We start from the raw sequence: 20,714 nt of genomic DNA on the forward strand, positions 1-20,714 counted from the left end.
TGTTTCATCCAGGTCACAATTTTAGAAGCATGTAAAGTCCACCCACCCCATTTTGTTTCAGAAACATATGAGAAAAAAATCGCTGGGTGGTGAAATGTGAGGATAAAATCTTGTGTCCCGTGTGACGGTTCTGTCTAATGCTTCAAGTCACTACAATGACCAAAAAAAAAAAAGTGAAAGAAAATGAATAAAAGGACAAACACCAAGTACAGATGCCTTCGTGGACAATCACAGAAAAGTGTCACCATAATGCAGACACAAATCCCTTACGGATGTGGCTTCATGTAATAAACACAGCGTTAGGGTACGTGGACAGACCTGGAGACAGACACACGCTTGCACACGCTCACTGACACACACTCACACAATCTTACTGTCTCAACCCACGTGTGTAGAAGTATAACTTCACCAGTCTTCATATGTCACAGGGTAAAAGATGTTAAACCAGGCATCGCATTCAATGGCTGTATTTCAATGTTATTTTCCTCGGTTATTTGATCCGAGGACAAAAACAAAACAAAACAAAAAAAAAAACAAAAACAATAAATTAGAAAAAAAAAAATTACACATTGAATTAAATTAAAAAGTAATACACCCGGTTTGATCATGAGATGTGGCTGAAATGCAAAGACGATCAGATCTCAGTTCAAGCCGTGGGAGTATAAAGCGCTCCTTCATGCACACTCCAAGTGTCACTACTACTCCCTCTTTAGAGTAAAGGTGGTGTGGGTGATTCGATTAGATCAGTTTATTAGTGGCTAATTTCTGTCCCCCTTTCATTTGTCATTCAATTTCTGTGCAATAAAATAATGATTTTCACACACCTGCGTTGACTGGACGACCCTTCTCAATCACACATGCACATCAAGTCCCCCGAAACAAACAAACAAACAAAATAAAATGATGTAGACCTTTTTCTCTCCTCTCCTCTCCCGCTACCTCTTATTTCTTAGAAAGCAAAAAGAAATGGAATAAAGTGTAATCTGAAATGCTTTAAATATAATGATGTACACACATTTTCTCATGTTGCACACTGTTGATGGGGCAAGTTCTTCAAGTGGAAAGGTAAGAAGGGGAGCTGTGAAATTTCTCAGAGAAGAAACGGATTGGTGCTTGCACCTGTAGCCCCACCCCCTGTCACAGATCCTCCGGCACCCATAACCCCGCCTACTCCCGATGGACCACCCAAAACCAGCGCTGGTTGAGTGACTCCCCCTGAGCCCATCAGCACAGAGTTTCCTACAGGGCCCATGGGAGAGATTCCACTGAACGGCATTCCCATCGGACTGGACTGTACCATTCCCATGCTCATGCCAGGGGCCACCATAGGGACCCCCATTCCTGGCACGCTCATCCCTGGCTGAACCATTCCCATTGTAGGCATTTGGCTCAGCATAGGGTTAGGAGGGACAGGACTGGTACGTAATTGGCTTAGACCAAGCGAGGAAGGCTGAGGGGAAATGGAAGCCATTGGGGTCACACCAAAAGGGTTTGAAGATGAAGCCGGTGTTGGTGACACCCCCCGGCTGGAAATGGTGCTGCCAGGAGTGACTGCCACACCCGGCCCAGGTGAGGGGCCTAAGAGAAAAGAAAAAAATAAGATAAAGGAGGTGAGTAAGAAAGTGAGTTTTTTGAGTTGTTTTTTTTTTTTATCAGAGAGACCTGTAGTACAATTTAACATCAAGTACAACCTAGTCACAGCTCACTGTCCACAGCATATCAGGACATAGTGTAGTTATGAAGCTAAATATGGTGCTAGTTATGGTGCATAGTTATGAAGCTAAACGTGCACTATGACATGTTATTCATTTCCAACACTCAAAGTAAGCCTGTGCCAGAAAAGCATGTTTAGTCCTTTCTTATTTAAATACATACATCAGTAGCTTTTGTTACTCTTTGAAGCTGGACTAAATAATCAAGGGTGCAAAAACATTCTGGGTGCCTACTCTGTGACTGAAGAAAAGGGTTGTGAGATGAAGTCATGGTTGGAGGAGTCTGTCTGGGTTTGGGTTTGGATGATACGAGGGAGTCCAGATCCACCAGTGATGCGTTGGGCCCCAGGAACGACTCTGGCGTTTTCCGAACCGGTAGCGAGGAGCCGAGTGACGAGAGGTCAAATGGCACCGGAGAGCCTGTGCTTCCTCCACCGCCTGCATCACTACCTGTTACTGAGGAGCCTCTCCTGTCTGGATCTCCTAAGGTAAAAAAAAAAAACAAGAGAGGAAGTGTGATTTTATTAAACAACTGATCAATGCTGCCACCCACATGTTGAGCAGGTAATAAGGCATGAACATGAGGTGCTTTTAAAGGGGCAGAAAGCATCAACACACAAAGTTTGTTGAAGTTTTTTAAATGTAGAATGAATTAATGCCAGTTTTTGGTTTTGACCCATTTTTATACAGCCGATTTTATAACCTGTGTCAAAACACAATGTACCCGTTTCCTGTGTGTGATAAATGCCAATTGTTGTCTGTTTTTTGTGGAAAAACATGGGTGGCACAGAAACATTTCAGCATCACATTCTTGTCACCTGGGCAAAATTCTGAATTTTGCTTAAAACAAACAGACAAGAAATATGCTGAGCAAAGCGTTGACATTTTGGATGTAAATTCTGGGCTTTTTAAACTGGTAAGCCAACTTGCAGATAAGCTCTTGCCAGCTAACAGGAATCGGTAGCTAGACCAAGCGGCGAGATCCTGCAGGCGTCATCATAAAAAGCAATAAAAAAACTAAAATGATCAATTCATAAAAAATGGCTACAGTTATCGACTTTTTGTAGTCCTGTACACACTGTACGGCAATTATTATAAAAAATTGCTATATAAAATAGTCATATCCTTCGATATCATGATGATTGATTGTTCCTTTTTTTTTTTCTTTTTTTTAATATTTGTTTAAAAAACAAGTCATGTCCTGGAAGCAAGTGCTAAATGAGAAAGTCATAGTTCCCCCACTTAAATGGTTGACATTACGTTACACAACGTGTACCTGTGCCATTTGTGTGTTTAGTGGGACCACTCCAGGGGTCAGAAGTCAGAGCATCAATTGCAGGGGCAACCCCTTCCCCAGACCAGGGATCAGACGACCCTGAGAGTGAGGTTGGGGCTGCAGGCACTGATGGAGCCCAGGGGTCTCTACTAGGAGGGGTGACGGCTGGGGAGGACAGATGAAAGGATCAGAGGTCGAGAACCACATGCATGCAGACTCAAGTCACAAAAGGAGTTGAAACTTTGATACGTTTTGATCGTGTTCTATTCTAGTAAAAGAGAAAACTTTCAAATGTAGTGTAGTCTGGTGTCTATTTGTTTTTTGTTTTTTTGCACTGCAATTAATCTTTGCTCCTGTTCGTCATGGTGCCTGTTACATCGACGTAATACAGACAACAAAATGCAAATGATCAGCAAAAGCTTTACTGACTATGAGCCTAGTACTCAAACTGTCTTAAACTAAATACATTACTGACATTAATCCTCAGGCCTAATGACAGTAATACCGAAACCATTTCAATCTTGGCTTTATTTAACTTAGGAAAACTTCTGTAAAAAGAAGAAACGGTAATTTCTTCCACAATCTGAATTCGGGGTCTTCACTGACTGTCTCCTTAAGATTTTGCAGTAGAGAATCACGTTGGTATCAAAGTCACAATAAAGAGAAACAGAGGAAATGGTAAATGAAGGATAAACACACGAGGGTGAAATGGTGCACAACATTTTACTCTGTAATAAGCCGAGGTCCTGAAAGTCTTCTTTTACTCCAGCAAATGACTCTCTGTAAAACTTGTGCCAAAAAAAAAAAAAAATCAATAATTTTGCTGGGGATTTTTTTTTCTAAACAGCTAGCAAATAGCAGAGACGACTGAAATCACATATTTTTAAACAGAGCTTTCACTGGCTTTTTTGTAGATCCACTGTTTATAGTAGATACAGCAATAACATTATTGTAAGAAAATGGGGAAAGAAAAACAAATAAACTTTTACCACAGAAATGTTTGGTGAAATGATTTGGACACTAGGGAAGACACTACTGAAGGTTTCTGTGCCGTGACTCCAGCCAGACATGAAGACATCGGTCTGACTGTTTGATCAGTTGATGGTCTGCATTGTTCTGAGTTACACCTTTAAGTTCTGGCTCAACGTGCACGTTACCTCAGTAAGAACGGTAACCAAATTCAGCACACATCGCGTCGCGTCGCGCCATCCACTGAAGTAGCATAAATATCTTCACTCACCTGTAGATGCCCAGGGGTCAGAATTCACTGCTGAAGATTCCCCCCATGGGTCTGGAGCAGGGGCCACTGAAGGTGGCCTCCCCCCCCACGGGTCAGTACCAGGAGGAGAAGCAGGAGACGCCGCGCCCCAGGGGTCACTATGGCCCCAGGGTCCTGTTGAAGGGGCAGGAGTCACAGACGGAGGAGGAGATGGGCCAGAGGATCCTGGAGCTGCTGGTGCTCCCCACGGATCTACAGCACTCAGCTCCATCAGAGAGGACTGAGAAGAGAGAGGAGAAAGAGATAGATCATATACTTATTCACATCAGGTTTTATCACTTCCATATAACTAAGCACAATATAAATGAGGAGACAAAAGATAGGGACAAAATAATAAACACCACCTTCATAACAACTGAGCTGAACTGAGTGCTGTGTTTATTACTCAATATCAAAGCCAACTGATACATAATAGACAAAATCACCCGTAACTCTACATATATGACTTTTGCGACCTGAGAACATAAACAATGACTTAGGCTGTAATACGAATGTTCATTAAAAAAATTCTTTGTTTAATTAGTCACTATTATATTGGCATTACCAAAAATACAGCAGTACTCAGCGGTGTGTTTAGATTTGAATAAATAATAATCTTTTGCCATATGATGACTTAACATCCCCGCACAAACACACCCTCACACACACACCCTCACAAAAAGAAAAAAAAAATAAAAGTAAAAAAAAAAAAAAAAAAAGTTAAAAAAAAAAAAAAAATGGTGTAAAAAACAAAAAAAAAAAACAAAAAAATACTAAAAAAAAAAAAAAAGAAAAAAAAAAAAAAAAAAAAAAAAAACTAAATAAAAAAAAAAAAATAAAAAAAAAAAATAAAAAAACAAAACAAAAAAAAAAACCAAAAACAAAAAAAAAAAAAAAAATAAAAAAATAAAAATAAAAATAAAAAAAATTAAAAAAAAAAAAAAAAAAAAAAATAAAAAAAAAAATAAAAAAAAAAAATAAAAAAAAAAAAAAAAAAAAAAAATAAAAAAAAAAAAAAAAAAATAAAAAAAAAAAAAAAAAAAATAAAAAAAAAAAAAAAAAAAAAAAAAAAAATCAAAAAAAAGGAAAAAGAAAAAAAAAAAAAAATAAAATAAAAAAAAAAAAATATTATTAAAAAAAAAAAAAACAAACACAAACAAAAAAAAACAAAAAAAAAAAAATAAAAAAAAAAAAAAAAAAAAAAACAAAAAATAACACAGAAACAAAAAAAACACTAAAAAACACACAAAACACCTCACACACACCCACCCTCACACACACACACAACCACCCTCACACACAACCACCCTCACACACAACCACCCTCACACACAACCACCCTCACACACACACACAACCACCCTCACACACACACACACAACCACCCTCACACACACACACAACCACCCTCACACACACACACAACCACCCTCACACACACACAACCACCCTCACACACACACAACCACCCTCACACACACACAACCACCCTCACACACACACAACCACCCTCACACACACACACACCCACCCACCCACCTCCTCTGGTTTGGTTTTCTCCCTCTTGCTTTCCTCGATGGCCATCTGCAGCCTTAGATCATCCCCCCTGCGCAGACGCTCCTCCTGTCGATCACATCCCATCGTTACATAGCTACAAGCAATTAGAGCACCAGGAGGCTAATGAGGAAAAACGTCTCACGAGATTAAAAGGCAACGTTTATGTCAGATTAGGAAATAATTATAGTGGTTTTATGCGGTTTATCGGAGTGATTTCAAATTATAACACAAATTAGGTACAATTACTTAGAATCAAAAGCACAAACTTGCATCATGAATGAGAATTCGGGCTTAAAGTCTTATTTTGAGATTGCAGCCTTTTCTTGTTAACAGTGTAACTGATTGATCAGTGAAATTACTCTGAAATAAATTGGGGCTCAATTTACAATTGAATTTTGGAACGTGCACAAGAAAGCGATTACGGGAGCGACTTTCACCCCCGGGATCTGGGTGACCCTTGATCCCTGACCTCTTGGTGAACCTCCTTGCTGATCGTGAGTGCGTAGCGGAGTTCTGCATCCTCCAGAGGGTCAGCACTAGTCTGGGGGAGAGGGGTAAGGAGAGGGGCAAGGACAGGAGTGAATGAGTGAGTGAGTGAGTGAGTGAGCAAGTGAGTGAGTGGGGGGCTCATACAAGTTGAAGGGCCTTAAGCTTATTAGCTGTGATCCCTAAACTGCTACAGAATGACTGAAAGTAGGAAGTGAGTAAGAGAGCAAGTGCAGAAGTGGAAGTGGTTGGGGAGGGGATATGAAACTAGTTAGTGTTAGGTAGAGATAACAGGAAAACAAGACTAAGGATGATGTCAAAAATAAAAGCCCTTAAAAAAGTCATTTTAAAAACACAACTCAGTCGCTTTACAAGCTTTACTGTTCAGAAACACAAGCTTAACTGAAGCTTCCTCCAAAACACAACTTAAAAGTTTTAACGTAGAACTTACTCTGCATTAGTTTATCCTCTTAAGATTAAGCCTTACCTGGGTATTCATTAGGATCTCTGACTACAGGAGAAACACAATTTGAAATATAATGTTGTGGTAATACAGAGCAGACAAAATATTTAAAAACTTGCATTTTTATAATAAAAGAATTTGAGGGTATTTTTGCATGTCGGAAATCTGCATAATGGTTGTTCTGAATGCTTTCTGTAAAATTTGAAATCTAAAACAACAGAACTGAACTGCTAACTCCTAATTATTTGCATTAGTCAGGAATCATGCATCAGGAGTTCCATATTAATCTACGGTTATATAATACACATAAAAATGTCCTCGATTGCCCCGTTTACCCGTTGCAAGAGGACGTGGCAGCTGATGGGTGAGTAATTTTACCTGCTCTGCCTCCTCCTTGCTCATGGCCAGTGCCAGCTGCAGCTGGAGGTCCTCCTCCCCTGAGCTCTGTGGCCACGCCTGTTCTGAATCCGGACCCGGGTGCAGTCCTAAAGTAGGAGCCGAGGGAGCCGAAGACGCTGGGGGTTAAACAGCTAGGCATTATGGTTGGAAAAGCATTCATTTCTTAACGTGGCCAAGCGCAATGCACCCCCTTTGCGCTGTGCTAAATACAAACACCAGCACACTTTCTCTTTCAGCACATGAAGCTTAACGTATTAACTGACTGGCTCACCACTTGAGGTCTGTGCCATCTTCTCTTTGGTCTTGAGTGCGTGGATCCTCTCCTCCCGCAGCCTTTCCTCATCTTTCAAAAGAATCACCAGCTGCTTGGCTTTCTCTCTTACATTTACACCCTAATCACACACACACACACACACACACACACACACACACACCCCATTACATATTTCACTCAGTCACACAAACTTCCTCTCAGTTCACAAGCTGGGGCATCAGGCTCTGAAACGAGGGACATATTGTAGCTTCAGTACTTCACCACAGTCATAAAATAGCACTCATGTTACTCATGTGTAGGTGTAATAAAACATTACATGCTTCCTCCTCTGAAAAAGCAGCTTCCTCTTTCTCTCAAATTGGGTGAGGGCTTTTAGAATACCTACTTCAGCGGAGCGTGTTGTTTTTTTATGAGACGTTACACGCTAGTATGAGCTAACAAGCAACATACACCCTTCTCCAACTTTCTGCAGCTGCGTTACAACGATTTCACAGATGATTAAATCCAGGTTAAAGAAATCACAGCTGAGATCACACTCAGCAAATGTATGGTGTTTCGTTTTCTTACATTCCGACAGACAGCATTTATATTGCTAAGCATTTCGTCAATGTGTCACATTCAAAAATAATCTTAACACTCAGAGCTGAGATAAATCCCTGAATCACAGCCTGTCAAACACAAAAAGATGTTGTACAATACATGCATTACTGCTTACAACGATTGAGACAGTATAAAAATGATAAGAATAAAATGTAAGGCAGGCTGGGTCTATAGATCTATGTGCCCAATTCTGACCACCATCTCCGAGCCTCAGAAGAATTTGCCATTCATCAGACCAGGCTACATTTTTCCAGTCTTCAACAGTCCAGTTTTGGTGAGTCTTTGTCCACTGCAGCCTCAGCTTTCTGTTCTTGGCTGACAGAAGTGTGACACGACGTGATTTTCTGCTGTTGTATCTCATCTGCCTCAAGTTTAAACATGTTGTGCATTCTGAGATGCTTTTCTGCTCACCGCAGTTGTACGGACTGGTTATCTGCATTCCTGTAGCCTTTCTGCTGGCTCAAACTAGTCTGGCTATTCTAGGGCTGGGCGATAAAACGATAACGATACGTATCGCGATAGACACGTGATCGATAAAAAATGTGTTCGATAAAACGTTCGATATTTTTTACTCTTCGTCGGAAGAAAACAGAGGTTGTGAAGCAAGTTTGGTGGCATTAACAAAGGCACTCACTCTCTGGTAACCTAGCAATGTAGGGAGTGACACGCTAACAGCCAATCATGTAACAGTATCACGTTTGGTTGCGCCATATCGTTGTCTCGAGCTGGTCTGCTGGATTCCTCTTCAGTAACTAGCGACTGATAAGCAGAAAATGAGTGCAATAAAAAAGTGAATAGTTCAACTTCAAGTATGATTAGAGTAAGTATAACTTGAAGAGCTACTTTTTCATATTTCTGCAGGTTTTATATTTCAACCAATGTTACTGTACTGTATCAGGTTTGTTTTTTTATATTACAGGTGTATCTCAGTCTACCTCAGTTTCATTTCTGTTTACAAAACACTGCACATATTTTACACACTTTATTCACCAGAAGGTGAACAGCTAGTGAACTTCCTAGCACTAAACTTGCACTAAATTCTCAGGTTTCTCTATGTTTATATTGAACACTTTGCACTATTTTATTACACTTTATTAAGCATTTCTTACATTTTCTTTCATTTTGCACCTTAAATGTTAAGAGATCATTGTTAAGTGTTCACTGTGACTTTAGAATTATGTTTACATTTTAATTATTTGAGTTTTCCATGGTTGTTGACATTTCTGTCTTAATAACTGAGGGGATTATGATCAGAAGAAGGTTAAGTTTAAAATACAAATGTTTAAATGTAATCTATTTTTCTCCTGGTCCTTGTTTTAAATGGGTCATAAAAATATCAATAATTATTGATATCTACCGATATGAAACACTGATATCATGATACAGTTTTCAGCCATATCGCCCAGCCCTTGGCTATTCTCTATTAATCTCTATTCAACATCCAAATCCTGTCCACAGACCTGCTGTAGATCACTGGCTGTTTTTTTTTTTTGTTTTTTCCGTTATTGCACAATTCTGAATAAACCCTTGAAACTGTTGTGTGTGAAAATCCCAGATCAGCAGTTGTACTCAAACAAGCTCATCAAGCTCCAACAACCCTATTTGTTTCCCATTCTGATGTGAACACTGCCTGAGGCTGCTGGTCCGTATTTGTATGATTTAATGCATTTCACTGCTGCCACGTGACTGACTGAAAATGAGTGTACACTACTGTATAATGATGTGGTTTTGATATGCGATATCGATTATTGTTTTGCTGGCATAAAAATGAACAGTTTTTGTTTTTACTCACTGCAGATTTGGGTGTCTATTGACAAAGTAAGTACCGTTCCAAGAAATTTCACTGCTGTTTGTCGATTATGTTACGTTCACAGAAAGCCAATAGTCTAATGTACAAAGTACAGAAAAACACTGAAGGCATCGCCTACCTACGTCAGCATGCGATTAAACAGCATAGATGAGAAAAAGATCTCTCAGAATTACACACTCCCAGAGGGAACAGATGTGCAGCGTGAAGAGTGTGTGTGTGTGTGTGTGTGTGTGTGTGTGTGTTTGTCAGGATGAGTGGGAGATGAGCCTTTTATTCACTTGTGCTGAGGGACCTTGAGCTATTGAAGTCCTGAAACTTAAATATACTGTTTGTTCAACTGCCTTGACTGTTAGAATCACAGATGCCCATGTTTTGATCTCCTAAAGGAGACTGGTTGAGCGTTTTCTTGGAAATGACCCACGCTAACGATGTGACGCTTTATCTGTTGTAACATATGATACGATTAAATTGGGACCCTGGGCATTATTCCTACAAGTGCAAAGAAACTGTTTGAGATTTGAGAATCAGACATTGTCGGCATCATTGTCCATCCCAGAATTATTCATAAAAATAAGATAAACAAAAAAAAAAACATTGCAAGAAACATGCATGATACTTTGACTGCAAGCAGACGGAGATACAAAAATAGTAGCATAAAATACTAATAAAAGGTCGTATTAAATTGCTGTCAAATTCTGGTATGCTAGTGAGGGCATGGTCGAGTGTTGGCTCTGGACGCACAGAAGGCAAGTCACACGTACTGTCACACTATTGTATTACAGGTTTACTTATTTGAGTTTCTATGCTTTCAGTGATACCCCGTGCCTCTTGTAACCCGCTAGTTCCTAAGAATAGAGTTTACAAATAAGTAAAACAATAATAAGAAACAGGTTAGTATCATCATATGTTATGTGCCACTACGTCTGACCCGTAGTCTCTCCATCCACAGCCAATGCTCGACCGTCGTGTTTAAAATTATTAGCTACCCAGAATTACAGCATCGTGTAACATCCTGCTGAAAATTAATTAGAACTATCATGTTGCTTTAGCAATTTCTGTATTGAATTGGATGCAAGCTTGAGGTCTACAATCAAGTCGTCTCCTCCTGGAAGAGGCGACCAGGGTCAGGCTTAAAATACCCTGGGTTTTAGTAGAATTCATGATACAACCATCTTCACAAGAGACAATGGATGACCTACTGTATGCAAGGGAGCCCCAACACCTCAATAATCCACTGCCATGTGTTGCAGTGTGCATCAGGTCCTATTTACCAGTCATGGTCCCACACATCTACTCCACACTGCGCAGGAGGCAGTGGTATCATTACAGATGGTGCCATGGATCCACTGATGTGTTCTACACAATCACTGCATGTGATGCTGACTTACTTTCAGCAGGAAACCGACTGCTTTTAAAGCAGCTGCATCTGATGCTTTGCATAACTCGACAACAGGATTGTGTTGACTGTCGGCTCGGCTGGGCGCTCAGATGGTGTTCAAATTGCCTTCCGAGTTGAATTATTGAAAAATTCCTGAAGGATAGCTTTCCTTAGGGTAACAAAACATAAAATTCCGCTCGGTGTGTGTGGGTATTACCTGGTCTTTTCCGTCTCTGTCGATGTACTGGAAGTCTTTGAGTGTCTGGACAGCGTAGATGTTTTCCCTGCATTGCTGCGCCACTCTTTCTGAACCCGTCTTAATCAGATACTCCATAAGAGTCATAGCCTGAAACATATGGGGGTCAGGTGCAGTGTCAGAGTGATGCTACTACACCAAAATCTTGGTGTCTTAGTGTCACACAGACTAAAAGATCGGTAGTTCATATGAGGTCCTGACCTTATACACATGCCTCCAGTTCTTCCCATGATCGTTGAGTCTCTTCCACACCATGCTCATGATTTCTGAGAAGGCCACGACGTTATATGTCAGATCGGCAATCTCTGACATCAGAGAACTGGACGGACCCCATGGGTCATTGGAAGTCGCTTCCCTGACCTGGAGAAAGATGGAAAAATAACTTTAGAAACGTTCAATGTTTTTTATTTTAAAGTAAAGATCAGAAAAAGAGAACTACACACACTCAAGTTTTAAACACAAGTCTTTAAGGAGAAAAACTTTCACAAACAAAAAAGAAATACAATAAAGTAGAAATAAAACCAAGGGTTTGTAGGGGAAATAGCATAAGCATAAAACAAAACAATCTCTCACCTTAATCTCGGCTTCAGAGTAATTGTGAACGATATTCTTCACTTGCCGCCTTAGTGATGAGGTCGACATGGCAACAGGGTGGCTATGAGGCTCCGGTGAAATCTGCAAGGTTGGAAAACGCAGCACAAACTCATACCGACAATCGTGAATACAGACAATGAGCAATTAACCAATTCACACAAACTCAGAAGACATGCCAGCGCGCACACCTTTAAGCGGCATCATTTATGATGCCAGTCATTTGCAATCATTTTTAAAATGAATTAAGTAAATCAGATGACACATTTGCCCCGTGCATTCGACTAAATCCAGTTTATTGTTACTAAGCAACGGGGACAATTTGATGAAATGATACGCATGACAGACTGAATAACACAGGATGCAGAAAATATCGCTTATGTTGTGCGGAACCCTTTAAACTGATCAAGCCCTGATTTCCTTCTCCATTCGGATGAGGTAGAGGGGTTTAAACCATATACTAGTCTACAACTGTGTGTATTGTTGAGACTTAATTATATTCAAACACTGGCAAATAAATAACTGGCTGGCAAATAACTGTGAAACATGATTAGATCTGAGAGAAGTGATGACATAAGACCGATAATGATAAATTACATTTAGATTTGTTTCAATAAAAGACACATCTAAATATATATTGATATTAAATATTAATCTTAAGAAGATATGCAACATCAGAAACACCTTTTTTTTTTGTTTTGTTTCAAATCTCTGAATTCATATTAAGGATTAATTCTGGCAAATGTTCACTTTTTCAGTGTTCATTTGTTTTTTGAGCTACTTTAAGATACTTCGGTTCTGCTTGCCTTTTTTCTGTGTGGAAACCTGGACCTCATGAAGCATAGCATGCATCAACTCAAGAGAACTTTTCCCCCCCGATACATAAATCCCCAATGACTACTGCAAGCTGGGACCAGAGCACACACATTAAGTAGATACTGGGACCAGACCACGCACATTAAGTAGATACTGATATAAGGATGTGCCGAGTGTGTTGATGTAAATGTACTGTAGAGGATCTTTACCTATGCACGTCAGTCTGTGTCTCTCTGTGCGCAAGTGTGTGTGGGTCTCGGGTCCAGTAGCCAGAGCTCTTCAGCTTGTCCGCTGCACTAAACCTCCGCGTGGCCACATCAGGACCCAGAAGATCTGGGGAGAATTAAAAACTGGAGAAACAGAGAAAAGGAGGATCAGTAAAAAGGAGAGTCAATGGTGTAACTGTAAGCAGGTGGGAAAGAAAACTATCTGTGTGTTAAATATTGCAGAGCCTCGCTGCCTCGCTGCCTGAACCTCACCGGTCTACCTGCAAGTGATTCAAGCTTCATTGTGCTTGACTCAGTCATATCACTCAACATTTAAACTCACTACATTCCCTGTCCTGGCATTTATAAGGAGAACAAGGACAATTAATGTGCGCGTGTGTGTGCGTGCATGTGTACGGAGACAACTTCCACGAACAGTGCAGAACAGGATGTACAACAAGCCTTTCTGCTTTACATAAATGATAAAGCTCATCAAAATGCGCTCCTCAATGCTCCATAGTCTCACTGCGGCATGGTTTGCTTTAGAAAATTAGCTGCGAGATTAAAAATTTACACCACGACAAACATTTATTCATTAGATTTAATACAAAAAAAAAATGAAGCGTGTTTAATTGCATGGGTTTTTTTTTTCCACCATAATCATTTTTGTTCAGAATTTATACGTTATAGTAAAAAAAAATCGTAATTAAAAATCTTTTAAATATGAATAAACTTGGAGTGAGATTAAATAAAAAACTGTTATGTGAAACAAACTGTTTTTGTGTGCTGATAGAGCTACGTTTGTGGCTTCCTTATGGTTAAAGATGCCCGTGTGCTACAAGTAAAACTAATTGCTTCGTCTCTGCACTTTATTAAAATCCTGACGGCCTCGACGTTCCTTATATATATATATATATATATATATATATATATATATATATATATATATATATATATATATATATATATATATATATACACACACACACACACACATATACATACATTTTATATATAAGTATTTATATAACGTTTTGTTTTCCCATCATGTCGGCGTATTATATTCAGGCAGGACACAGGTGAGGAGGTGCAGTCTGTACAGGGGGAAGACAAGCTCGCGATTTACTTTTCACCTTTTTTTTTTCGCTCTGTCACATACATAACCACACACATGCATATAGAGTAAAATGCTTCATCCACCACCAACGATCTAAACATAGAAACAGTTAATAATAAATTCAAAAATGTAAAAAGAAAACAAAAAGAACAATAAGATTACAACAAAATATAGAATTAACTATACAGGTCAGAAAAAGAAGAAAATAAATGAGAAAAACAAAAAAAAAAATGGACGCATGTAAGCAGACTGCTGGTAGAACAGCGTGACTATAGGGAGTAAAGTGCAGATGTACCGATGTGTAATATATAAATGACTGTGCAATAGAAGTAGTGTTTTCTTTGTTCTCATGATTGTTTTCAATAACGAAATGAAGTCTTGCAGAAACACGTCTACTACGTTTCTTCCGTGGAATCAAAAAGGTCGCAATCGAAAGTAAAGCTCTAATATTGTCTGCCAAATAAATAAGTGCAAACATGGCACATGTATAATGGATTTATGAGCTGTTCATTCTCATGGTTTCCTTTAATTAATTAATTAATAATAGAGACAAGCATTTTCTCTTTCCCCCCCCCCCCCCAGGAGACAAAAATAAGCTGTACGTTTAAATGGACAACGTTTTCGAAGAGTCGAATATTAGAAGTTCAATCTGAAATACTGTATGGAGTGAAATATGCCAGGGATTGTTTCTATAGGAAAATAATTCAGTAGTGCTGAGGATCTGGATTAGATGGGCCGATGAACATATTTATAACGAACATATTTTTAATATTCCTCTTATACTACAGACAAACAATCTGTAATCCATTTAAAGTTTTATGGTCTTGGAACGTCTGTGAAGCGGTTTTTCTTATAAGTCACTTCATAACAATGGTGATGGATAAAAGATAAAACAAACACCCAGGGGTTTGAGAGTCGACAGTATCAAGTGAGTCTGAAAGCAGAATCGCGCTGTTAAAGTCAAGAAGCTTTTATTGTCATTTCAACCATATATAGCTGTTGCAGTACACAGTGAAATGAGACAACGTTTCTTCAGGATCAAGGTGCTACATAAAAACAAAGACAGGGCTAAGTCTAGTTCATGTGTAGTTCATGATAGTTTCTTAGCTGTTGATTTGCCAGGAACAATTACACATGGATTCAGTGTGAAAACCACCTAATTGTCACAAAGCCTACACACTAGAGACCAAAAAACATTTCCTTAGAGAAAAGATCACTGTGTGTGTGTGTGTTTGTGTGTGTGTATAGAGTAAACCATTCAAGACACTGTGTGAGTTACTACAGAACAATGACCGGTTAAAAGCTGCACATTTACAGAAAGGAGTCACTCGAGTTACAGCTGGAACGGCAGTCAGAGCTTCTGTTCTACAAAACTAATCGATAGCTTCGGTCCCGATGGGCTTCCAGCATAAGCCAGCGTACAAATTTATCACCCTTTTCAGCCAGTTTTCTGCAGCTCGAATCGCAATGCTAAAACAGAAATTTGAGATTTTTTTTTTTCAATGGAAACATTTGTGCTTTTGTAAATGAAACTATTTGTGAACCAAAAAATGGGTTCAAAAATGAGTCAAACAGAAATAACAACTGACATAAAAATGAAATGTGCATAATATTTTAATAATGAACAGCAGTTTGGAAGAGATTTCTGTTTAAACAGAAACAGAAAAATATCAGTGATATTCATAAGCAAGTCATAATAAGCTGACACGCAAATGCCTCAGGAACACCACAGAGCTGGGCATTGAGCAATATAAACTAAATAAAAAACACTCCATCACAGCTAAATGTTCATTCATTCATTCATTCATTCATTCATTCACCTTCAGTAAGTGCTTTATCCTGCACAGGGTCACGATAAGAATTTAAAATAAAAATATGGCAAACACAAGGACTCAAGAGGCCGGATGAGGTGTGAACCACTTAATCTTCTACTTGGGCCTTATCCAAAATCTTAGTGTTGTAACACAGAAGCAGAGAGTGTGCATCATATTCTGCTGCTCCAGCAAAAGTGTGTAATAATAAAAGAAAGTGGAATTAAATTGCAAATCCATTACTAAACTAAGGTCCACAAAGTAAAAACTTCAACAGCAGTCTTTGTGCATTAATAACACAGTGAGGTGTGCAGGTAGCCGCTGCGACGGTCTCTTTTTTTCGATATAGATCGAAGATGTTTGAATTTAAGATCAAACGATGAATAAGAGAAGATCAGATCAGAATTCCAGCTTTCATTTTGTGATATTTACATCCATTACATTTAAGCTACTTAAAACATTTGACCACTTATTTGAGTGGTCAAATATACTGGTGCGAACTGTTTTAAAGCAAATAACACTTAATAATTAGTTGTACATTTCATGCTTGCAAGAACTTCAAGTCACAGACACTGTGACAGTTTTCCACTGACAGAATCACTGGCACCAAACTGCTGATGTCTTGCTTTTTCAGGCTTGAATATGCAGCATCTTTCAGTTTGTTTCAGCAGGTTTCTTCCTTTCAGTCTTCTCTTCAGGACGTGAAATAGTCTGTTGCTTGACTCGGCCAGTCTAAAACTTTCCATTTCCCCCCTGATGACGTTCTTTGTTGAATGTGTTTTGGATCACTTTTATCTGCATGATAAAGTTCCTCACAATTCATTTGGTTGCAGTTCTCTATAAATTGGCAGATTGGATGTTTTTGTAACTTCTGAATTTATTTTGCTGCTACCATCAGAAGATATGTATATGAAGCAACAAAGATAAGGGAGTCTGTTCCAAAAGCAATCATGTAAACCTAAGCCGTGAGACTACCGCCACCATGTTTCACAGATGAGCTCAACGCACACTGGCTCAGATCGTTTTTTCGAGTGAAAATTGTGCTACAAGTCTAAATACAGAAAGTAGCTGTATAGTATCTGCATAGAAAAATCAGGAGTGTTGAGAGGACTATGATTATACAATGAGTGGAGTTTGGCAAAAAAAAAATATCAGATAATTCAGCCTGTAATTCTCTCCGATTTTGGTCAATATGGTAAATCAAAAATTACCCAACAACCCCATGCTAATTTAATCCTGTCCCAATAGGGTTAATGTTCTCAAAAGTAAGAGTACAAGTGCAGATGGGTCCTTAGCGTGTGACTGTGATAGCCAACACGCTGCATCAGCTGAGCTGCATTATGGGAAGTTTAGCACATGATGCCTTTAGTTGTGATTTTCCCCACTCACCTCTGAGCTTAACATTTTATAAAAGTTTGTAGGCGTCACTAAATGCAAATCAGCTGTGCGTCTGTAAGTATGGAGGAAAGATTATTAGGGTATGAATTATAAAAACGTTTACACATAACTTCACTAACAGATTCAGAAATGAGAGCCAATGTCAATGAGGAGAGCAATCTACAGTCCAGTATAACTCACTCTCTCTCATACAGAAATGGCAGGAAAGAAATCAAGTGACCACTTCAATTCAGATTCAAGGTCAAACTGACAGACTAAACCACACTCTCACACCTTATTATTAACATGGTCTAACTAAAAGCTCCGGTCAAATAATGTCCATATGTGCATTACACTTTGCTGCCAAAACAGCTCTGACAGACTCCACAAAATCTCTGAAGGCATGCTGTAGTATCTCTCACCAAGAAATTAGCAACAGATCCTTTAAGTCCTGTGTGTAAGTTGTCAAGCAGCACTTGCTTCCACGGATTGGACTTGTTTGTCCAGTACATCTCACAGATGCTCGATCGAATGGGGAATTTAAAGGCCAAGCCAACAAGTGTTTGTCATATTCCAAAAATCTCTTGCGGTGTGGCAGGACACATTACCCTGTCATTAAGGAATATTCAAAGATCCCACTGCCATAAGGAAATACCGTTACCATGAAGGAGCGAGCTTGTCCGCAACAATGATTAGGGTAGGTTGTATGTGTCAAAGTAACATCCACATGAATGCCAGCAATCGAGAAGTCTGCTGTTTTGCCGTCGTCCAGCCATCACTATTCGGTCCTTGTGAAAGTCAAACAAATCCTTACACTTGCACCAACTGTGTACTTGCTATCCGATATCTCCCACCCCTTGACAGGTGCCATTGTGATAAGAAGATAATCAACGTTATTCACTTCACCTGTATGTGGTTTTAATGGACTGGCTAATTATACATGCATAAATACATACACTGTTCTTTATTAGCAGATACTCTACACACAACAAGCCCAGGTTTCTTTAGTGTTTTAGAGACAAACAGTGAACTAGCTAAGAGCTCAGTGAGGTTTACAGAAAACACACCATCAGCCTTTATGTAAGGAAGGTTATTGGGCTAAATGAAACGACTACAGGACTGATTATAAAGGAGTGGCAGATGACACACTGTATAAATAATGATTGCATAATACAGAAACCCGATAACAGTTCCGAAGTCGAGCTGGCAAAGATCAGAGCAAAGTCCCAGAGGCTTTAGTAAATAATCAAGGCAGAGACTTAAGTGCACTGATGGGAAAGTGTTCAGTGGAGAGTTTTCTAACCTCACATCAAACTTGCTGCTAAATTCTCAAATCACACAGGACACGAAGTTATCAAGCTAACAAGTGGCTTAAAAAAAACAAAGCAACAGTTGATTAGCAATGCCCAAAAACAACATTTCTTTTACAAGAGAGAGCAAATAGTTTTATTTGTTTATTTATTTTTTTGGGTAAAGAAAAGCGAAAGCTCAAGAAAGAAGTAAAAGCAGAAACAACAAACGCTACGATCATGTTATCTTTTGTATTCGGTACAAGTAACACACGCCTAACGAACATGCTAACTAGACGTTAGCTAGCTAGCCAGCTGACAACCTGTCAGAAGACCGAGCGCAAATCAAACTCGTAAAAAAAACGTACATAGAAAATAAAATAATAGGAAGTAAATAAATAAATACACGAATAGTACGAATTCGCGGCTATGTTTTAAAATGACATTTAAACAGCAGTTACTGGTGTCTTATGACAGCCTACAAGCGCACAACACACCTCTATGACTTTAGCCAGCTAGCCTCCCACCCAGGTCTAACTAACCGAACCAGATAGCACGAAAACAATATAAACAAATACGGTAGCCAAACACAGAACAAAGTTGCCTGACCTAAGGACACTGAAGGAAAAGAAAAACTGCCCGAGTCTAAAAATGAAAGAGTCACAAAAGTCAAAAAGTTAGCTGTCACCTTTCATTCGGTCACGCAAACCTCTCCGTTTCCATAGGTTCAGAGTTAGCGAGCGAGCTTAAGATAAAGTATAACGCTGGCACTAAAGGTTCAGCGTGCTAACGTGTTAGCTTATAGCACGTCCTACTTACCGTTCAAATTTGCAGCTGTCGGGTTTAAAGACATCAACACGAATCAAGTGGAGCGTAGAAATAAGATATTCCGTCACAAGAAGAGTTTTAAACGAGCCATTTATAACACCGGAGATGTAAAGAGCGCGGCTCGGTTCGGCGCTAGCGAAACTTAGCAGTTCAATCAGAGACAAGGGCGGAATCACAAATACCGCCCTACTCCACTACACACTGTGCACTCTGCAGCGTAGGGAGTAAACAGACTCTTAACCCTATCTAGTGCACTACAAGTCCATGAAAGCTGTATTTGGGATTCGGCCACGGTCTATCGCTATAACCGCATGCTATGTTACTGAATACTATGTCAAAAATATAGCACTGTACTGTTTATTAGGACAATATGTAGATCGCCGGATTTTTGTGATAGTGTGACTTGACGGTAACTTTTTTTTTTAAATGTGTCTCGTGTGTCCAAGATTCTTAATTTTAAAGACACTGTAACGTTACCATGCAAACGTTGACCCTGGTGTTGCTTGATACAAGGAGATGGCGGCACTTCCGCTTCCTGTCAGTGAAGCCAAGTACACCCAGCCGCACCCCCTAGTATAAAGAACGCACGTAGGTTCTCTGGTTTCCTTCCACCTCCCAAACACATGCTGGGAGGTGGATTGCCCACTCTAAGAACACACAGATGTGAATTAGTGTACATACATGGTGTCATGTGACAGACTGGCATCACATCCATGGTGTGCCATAGGCTCTGGATCCACCACGTTCCCTGAACAGAATGAAGTGGTGAAGGAAATCTTGTATGTAGATCCTATCCAAAAAAGATGTAGCACGCTTAAGCATAAGGGAAACATGCAGCAATAACGAATATCTAACATTTTTCTAAAACTAAAGGCAAATATGACTATACTCAAAATTATTGCTCTCACACATTGGACATGGTTCTGTTCTTTCTAATTCCATGCACCTGTTCCATTTAATCATTCTTTCATTCATTCATTCATTCATTTTCTACCGCTTATCCAAACTTCTCGGGTCACAGGGAGCCTGTGTCTGTCTCAGGCATCATCGGGCATCAAGGCAGGATACACCCTGGACGAAGTGCCATCACTGAGCTTAAAGATAATTATCAAACCTTTCAAAATCTAAAAAAAAAAAACAATTGAAACAACCTGCCCTTTGGATAAACTCCAGAGAACAGCTTAATAATAGAGGCCCAGATTTGGTATTT

General features: G+C 39.4%; 1 protein-coding gene across 3 annotated transcripts; it reads right to left on the reverse strand.

Annotated features, from left to right (window-relative positions):
- Positions 1-972: 972 nt before the first annotated feature.
- On the reverse strand, positions 973-19,871 carry epn1a (epsin 1a). Of its 3 annotated transcripts, XM_027146983.2 has the most exons (14): positions 19,496-19,871; positions 13,086-13,226; positions 12,043-12,144; positions 11,671-11,829; positions 11,431-11,559; positions 7,423-7,543; positions 7,131-7,267; positions 6,777-6,800; positions 6,273-6,344; positions 5,786-5,869; positions 4,229-4,487; positions 2,989-3,153; positions 1,947-2,195; positions 973-1,578 (listed from the first exon to the last, which is right to left on the reverse strand). In XM_027146983.2, the coding sequence occupies exons 3-14, from the start codon at positions 12,109-12,111 to the stop codon at positions 1,091-1,093; spliced, it is 1,956 nt and encodes a 651-aa protein (XP_027002784.2). In that variant the 5' UTR covers positions 12,112-12,144; positions 13,086-13,226; positions 19,496-19,871; the 3' UTR covers positions 973-1,090. The 3 variants fall into 3 exon arrangements, with proteins under 3 accessions (XP_027002784.2, XP_047667647.1, XP_047667648.1); XM_047811691.1 differs by lacking the exon at positions 6,777-6,800 and having other exon boundaries at positions 19,496-19,867; XM_047811692.1 differs by lacking the exons at positions 6,273-6,344; positions 6,777-6,800 and having other exon boundaries at positions 19,496-19,862.
- Between the last annotated feature and the right edge of the window lie 843 nt (positions 19,872-20,714).

Source organism: Tachysurus fulvidraco, chromosome 3 (assembly GCF_022655615.1).
Source record: "Tachysurus fulvidraco isolate hzauxx_2018 chromosome 3, HZAU_PFXX_2.0, whole genome shotgun sequence".
NCBI classification, from domain to species: Eukaryota; Metazoa; Chordata; class Actinopteri; order Siluriformes; family Bagridae; genus Tachysurus; species Tachysurus fulvidraco.

What these genes read in the sequence shown, in the direction of transcription:
- epn1a (XM_027146983.2), bottom strand. Translation starts at nt 12,111, where the DNA reads ATGTCGACCTCATCACTAAGGCGGCAAGTGAAGAATATCGTTCACAAT. An exon ending in ACTCTGAAGCCGAGATTAAG is followed by an intron (nt 11,830 to 12,042) that starts GTGAGAGATTGT and finishes ATCTTTCTCCAG; the next exon opens with GTCAGGGAAGCGACTTCCAA. An exon ending in ACTGGAGGCATGTGTATAAG is followed by an intron (nt 11,560 to 11,670) that starts GTCAGGACCTCA and finishes CATATGTTTCAG; the next exon opens with GCTATGACTCTTATGGAGTA.